General features: G+C 34.9%; 1 protein-coding gene across 1 annotated transcript in view; it reads right to left on the reverse strand.

The window, feature by feature from the left end:
• Positions 1 to 1,036: 1,036 nt before the first annotated feature.
• LOC144442717 (long-chain fatty acid transport protein 2-like) overlaps positions 1,037 to 6,788 on the reverse strand; it is a 9,008-nt gene continuing 3,256 nt past the window's right edge. The window contains exons 5-9 of the mRNA XM_078132091.1: positions 6,085 to 6,279; positions 5,014 to 5,104; positions 4,168 to 4,366; positions 2,808 to 2,905; positions 1,037 to 1,841 (exon numbers count right to left, since the gene is read on the reverse strand). Coding sequence (XP_077988217.1) covers positions 1,534 to 1,841; positions 2,808 to 2,905; positions 4,168 to 4,366; positions 5,014 to 5,104; positions 6,085 to 6,279 — 891 coding nt within the window. The 3' untranslated portion in view covers positions 1,037 to 1,533. The remainder of the gene's footprint in view (positions 1,842 to 2,807; positions 2,906 to 4,167; positions 4,367 to 5,013; positions 5,105 to 6,084; positions 6,280 to 6,788) is intronic.

Consider the following 6,788-nt stretch of genomic DNA (forward strand, 5'->3'; position numbering starts at 1 on the left):
AAGTTCTCGAGCAATCATTGCACACATCAAGCAAAACCGCTCTATAGCTATCGGTTGACCATATAAATCATAACACAAATTAAATACATATTAAAAAGTTTAATTTCTCAACTTGAATTCGTCTGGAATATTTCAATACAAGACAACACATAACTTTTATGTTGAGAAAGTAATTTTTTTACTTGTTGATAGTAATGTCAGTCCGTTTATCGTTTTTGTTATGCTTGGCCAACTTATATTAAGTCACTTTTTAATCTACAGTCATGGTGGCGGCGGCGACTCTTGTTCGTGAAGATAGCATTTCTTTCATGACGGAAGTTATTCTTGTAGGCTGGGGAGGGTTTTCATGCCAATTGTGTAGAGAAGCTGGGAAAGGGTTTGTAACCAGGAATCCAATAAAAAGAAGATAGAGGAGGAAAAAGAGAGGCAGAGAAACATGAAGATGATTTTTATTGTTTTACTTTTATTTTTTATAAATCAACCGACCGACCCATAGTTGTCATGAAAGAAATAATGAGAAACATTTTAAAAAAATAGTGTCACCCTTACACACCATAATTTGATAAGAACATTTTTATGGCCTCTTTATGTGTACAGGGGAACTGGTAAAGTGGCCATAAAACTGTTCTTATCAAATGATGGAATGTAATACAAGTCTCTCCTGTTCCAACATGCTGTGCAAAGTGTTACCAATCCAATTCAGTTGTTTACTTTCCCTGTTTGTAACAGTTTCTGTTTATGTTCGTCCATGGTTTGATATGAGCGGTTTTGAGTATTACAGTTCTGTTTCTTGGTAGCTAAATGACTCTAAAAACCATACAATTTACATCATTGTTTCAATAGCTTCATAACTGTCACTGATATGGCGTTGATATATCAACATGACATTAATTTTTCATCAACTAAAATTACAACAAATAATACACAACACTTATTTACATCATCTATTGATAATAGATGAACATACAGCATTAATTTTGTCTGAAATGATCAGAAATTAACGATCAAATGTGAGTAAATAAATGTTTCTTCGGCAAACCCTGCAAGATCAAAACCTGCGTATCCAGACAAATGCAAAATCCTAGATAAGAACAAAGCAAAAACAAGAACTGATTCGGCAAATAAAATGAAGCATTGTGTAAGTTATAAACGTATATTTGTGGCCACGTACTGCAGTAATCTTTGCCTACCAGCTGCACTGTTGAAGAACACATTAAAAAGCTTTTGGGTACTGAATCAATTCTAGATTAATTTGCCAGTCGACAAGCTTATCAGCTTTTCAGGCTCACCAGTATGTGAGAAATAATATTACACACAACACACGTCTAAACAATGTTGACACTGAAAATGAAATATCAATCTCCCAACCCTCTAGAAAAGCTAAGTACGTTTTAGTAATAGTATTTTGTCCCACTATTTAAAGCGGGGTCTTGCAAATTGACCAAGCAATCTTACAATTTTCAACTTCAAATACATGACTAGGTATGAATATTCCCCGATTGATCCCAGCCATACGTGTACTGCATGACACTTTCACAGCCTGGCTTTCCCTGTGGTCAAATACCTATAAGCTAAGTTATCTATTGGTTTGTATGTATGGTCGTTCAAGTCCATGTAATACAGTGCTTGCTTGATGACACTCGGGTCAAAGCCATCTTGGACCAGGTCACCTTTCTTGTACTTGTATGTGCCGGTTGTATCCAAGGTCTCCATGACACGTAGGAATCGTGGGCATGCATACAATGGCAGCGAGGATATTACATATTGATAAAAATCCTTCATGTCAAGATCGTCGTCACCCTTGAGGATGAGAGCAGCCATGCCAGCACGACCATCTTGACCTGCAACAACACGCAAAGTCAGATATCAAATTTGGTGAATTATAACAATATATACGATACATATATATATATATATATATATATATATATATATATATATATATATATATATATATATATATATATATATATATATATATATATATATATATATATATATATATATATATATATATATATATATATATATATATATATTAGCTTACATAACGTAACGTAACGTAACATAACGTAACGTAATGTAACGTAACGTAACATAGTAGTTTCTGCTCCCATGGTGAAACTAAACAAAAAATACTCCCATGGTTACAAATAATACTCCCGTGGTAAAAAACTACTCCCATGGTAAAAAAATTACTCCCATGAAACAACTACTCCGATGGTAAAAAGACTACTCCCATGAAATAAAAACTACTCCCATGGTAAAAAAACCTACTGACATGATTTAAAAAAAAATTATTCATGTGTCCTCATTAAGCTTCCGTACCACATAATGTAGCTGAACGTTAAAACACAATGAACCCAAATAACATAAAATACAACATTAACAACATTAATATCACACAAAAACATACAGCTTAACAACGCAACGCAACGCAGCACAGAACAGAACAGCACAGCATGCACAGCACGGCACAACACAGCACAACACAGCACAGCACAACATTTCACAACATACCGGCAATGACATAACACGACGCGACGCATTGAGACAACACAACATAACATAACACAACACAACACAACACAACACAACACAACACAACACAACACAACACAACACAACACAACACAACACAACACAACACAACACAACACAACACAACACAACACAACACAGCACAACACAACAGAACCTTTATCAATCACATAAATGTATAACACAGGCTGACAAACTAGGTAGATTTGTAACTCCATCTGAATATCGAATACAAGAACTTTAGCATTCAAGTCCTGTAACAGTACCTTGAACCTTGACACCATAAACATTGGCTTCGGCAATTCTTGGATGCTGTGTTATGATTTCGGACACTTCGGTAGTGGCTACATTTTCACCTTTCCATCTAGAAGAGGGAAAAAAATTAGACGTGCCATGTAAGGCAAGTGTGATCAATTATGCAAATATTAAAATTCCATATATTGAAAAGTAAAAAAATCAACAAAAATGTTTCATTTGTACAACAAATATTACTCCATTTTTAGTCTTATTTTCCAATATGCTCGGGACCAAATAGTTATACGAAATGAGGATTTATTCATTCATGATCAATAACTCTGCCTCAAAATTTAGTTTTGAATATTGCAGAGATTTTAAATAATAGGGTCCAGATATGAATATGAACGGGAAGAAATTGAGAGGAAAGGATATCAGAAGTTAACCGTCTTGGTAGTTTTCTCAAAAATAGGCAAAATTCGAAATCTTAACTTTTTAAATCTGATTTGGACCACACCTTATTTAAAAAAAAATCATTCTGTCATTCAACTGAAAAAAAAATATTGGAGGACCTATCATCGAGAAACGGTAAGGCCTGAAAAAAATGGCTACCCAACCCCACCTAGTTTTTCACTGCCCACACTAAACTTTTCTCGCGAGAAATGGTTGATTCGCAACTGATATCAACTTTAAGAGTTAGACAATATAAAACTGTTCTTCCAATCTGTAATGGCTGTACATCTGATAGGAAGAAACCAATAACACAGCTAGAGACCATATGGAAAAAACGGAAACCATAACTACCTGAACTCACAAATAAAAAAAATCTACCTACCCCACCTATTCTAAAATCGAGCGTAATCGGAACCATACACTGTCTATTTGTTTTAGGCCTAACAATGATTCTTATTAAAATCGTCAATTAAACACCAGCGGGCGCTGTTCTTGGCGAATGGGATTGGACGTATTATAGAAACATATATCAACTGACGTTCTTAGGGGATGATTGCCACCTGACAAAAGGCGATATAAATGGAGCTATATAAATGGGCAATAATAATGAAATTAATTTTGATATATGAAATAACGGGCCGATTATAAGATCTGGATGGTTCTGTATAAGGTAAAATCTTGCGTCAGTGTTATCTAACCAGTAGAACTACGAATTATACACGACCATTTTTTTAAAATTAAAGACAAGCTTTTTCATATAGCTCTGCCAGGACACCAAATTTCGGTATATTCTAAATGACACCTGCCTGGTGCTGTCTGAAACATTCTAACATGAATATTAATTGATGGTGCTATCGTTTGAACATATGACGGAGCTAATAATATGATGAAAATGTCAATGAAGAACTACAGAAACTGTTTTTTACTAATAATACTTACCGGAAAGTGTCCCCAATTCTATCCACAAAGTACAGATAGTATTGTTTATCAAGGAGCAATAAATCTCCAGAGTTGAAATAGGCATCATCGTCTTTAAAAGCGTTCCTGATAATTTTCTTCTCGGTCAGCGATTTTTGACCAACATAACCATCAAAACGGGTTCTGTCAGCGATGGGAATGATGAGTAAACCAGCTTCCCCTGTATAGAGAAATACATGAGTTGCACGGTCAATAATCTTGAATGCGATCGCGAGTGATAGAAAATGTTTTTGTGTACTAAAGTACTAAAAAAAGTAGCATACCGAGTATGTATATGTATGAGTTCAGTTAATTTAAAAAATAGAAGTGATGTCTACAGCGTATACGTTCATTGACAAGTAAAGTTAGAGTAAATCTGGCAATTCGTGTGATATCACATACATACATACATACATACATACATACATACACACACACACATACATAAATACATAGTATACATACATACATACATACATACATACATACATTACATACATACACACATAGAATGTTTATTCATTTACTAACTCATTCCTGTTTTTACCTTAGTTTGCAGTAATACATCGCCACGTGGCTGTTGCTATGGGCGTGGTATTGTTGCTAGGCATATTTGCATGCATTTCAGAATGTTTATTCATTTGCCTACCCATTCCCTGTTTTTATCTTTGCAATAGTACATCATCACGAGGCTGTTGCTATGGGCCTAGTATTGTTGTTAGGCATATCTACATACAAACTCTTTAACCTAATTGGTTCAGTAGTGCTAAAACATCACCTTTTCCATGGATGTATTTACACATATTGAAATGAAACTTAAAACATTACCTCGTTTAACTGGTATGCACCTTCCGTTTTTGTCTCGTTTTGGCTCCGCTGTTTCATAATCATATTGAATTAGTTCAACACCAAAGAGGAACTATACAAGAAACAAAGTTTCGTAATAAATACATGTATGATGTTTGTTTGTTTCCACAAAACTTATCTCCAAGTTGTTCATACATGATTATCAGTGAAAGACAAATAATATCATCAGAGGTTGATTTCGTATCGATCTTAACCACGTAACCTATCCCCCCAACCCCAACCCCGCTTACACACACCCAACTTCACGATCACTCTCTGCTTTTTCTAGTATATAACGGACCGATTGCACAATGTCGATGTCGTCAATACTATTGCTGAACTTCATTTCTGCACTTTTGACCAAATTTCGAAAACTTTCAATGATAACAGGTTCTGTATAACGTATTTACAACTGAGATGTTGATAAGTTGATGTACATCTAATGTTATATACAGTGCTGGGTTTCGAACAGTATTTGAACGTGTTTACCATTTTTTTACATTGCATCGATCGTAGCGCTATAATTTTCATCATGTGTACATCATATAAATTTCGATTATCGATTTTGCACTTGTGAACGTTCATTTAGGGGGAGGGGAGGGGATGGGAGTTTTGTCCTAAACGAACGAAGTTCGTTTGAGCTTGTACAACATTGTGCGATCGTCCCTTACGTTTGATGTCTGGCGCATTCACACAACATACATGACACCGAATTGTACCTACAGCAATGAGTCAGTAGTACTTGGAAATCAAGACTGGCCGCAGGCTATAACTATTTTGAAATATTTATTCGATCAGGTTATACAATATTGTGTACATATATATACACATCCCCTTATTACTTGAAATCCACCCTACGTCACTACAATCATGCATGTCAGTTATATGTGGAATGCTCTTTTTTTAAATAGCTGTGGACCTTTTGCGAAATATATAATAAACAGCCTTGTAGATAAAATTTATGAACTTACATTTATCATTGAGAAATATTTATATCTAATAGGCGAAATTATAGGTGTATGAATGAAATGATAACAATAATGATGAACTTACTTTCGTCAGAGGTGACAAGTTGCCGACGGCACCTGTTTTATTGTCGCTATTAATAGTCATCATGGGACCTTCCGTCGCTCCATAGAACTCACCAATGACTGGAATATTAAAACGTTCTTTGAACGTTTTCCAAATATCAGGACGCAAACCGTTTCCGATTGCTATACGAATAGAATTCTTTTTGTCTTCAGGGCTCTATGAGAGAATATTATGTACATTGTAAGTTGAATGTGGAACAAAGTGTCATGAATTTGTAATTACCCAAACACGGTAATTATAAATTCGTGACAAAAGCAAAACAAATGCATGGGAAAAGGTTGTAATACAGAAATGTAATAAAGCTAATAGGATAAAATATTTAGGTGATATTGTTTATTAATCACACGAAAACTAAGGCTTAGAAAATAAATTATGTGGTTCCGATTACACTCAATCTTAGAATAGGTGGGGTAGGTAGATTTGATTTTTGGAGTGTCTAGTTCAGAGAGGTATGTTTTCCGCTATTTTCCATATGGTTGGTTTCTTCCCATCAGATGTACATCCATTGCAGACTGGAAGAACAGTTTTAAATTGTCTTTTTTAAGTTGATGTCAGTTTCCGATTTCATTATATCCCACAAGACTTGAATAAGTAAATATCAAGTTCAGGGTCGGCAGTGGAAAACTAGGTGAGGTCGGCTAAACCGGAACTACACAATTTATTTT

This window comes from Glandiceps talaboti, chromosome 11 (genome assembly GCF_964340395.1).
Source record: "Glandiceps talaboti chromosome 11, keGlaTala1.1, whole genome shotgun sequence".
In the NCBI taxonomy this organism is placed as follows: domain Eukaryota; kingdom Metazoa; phylum Hemichordata; class Enteropneusta; family Spengelidae; genus Glandiceps; species Glandiceps talaboti.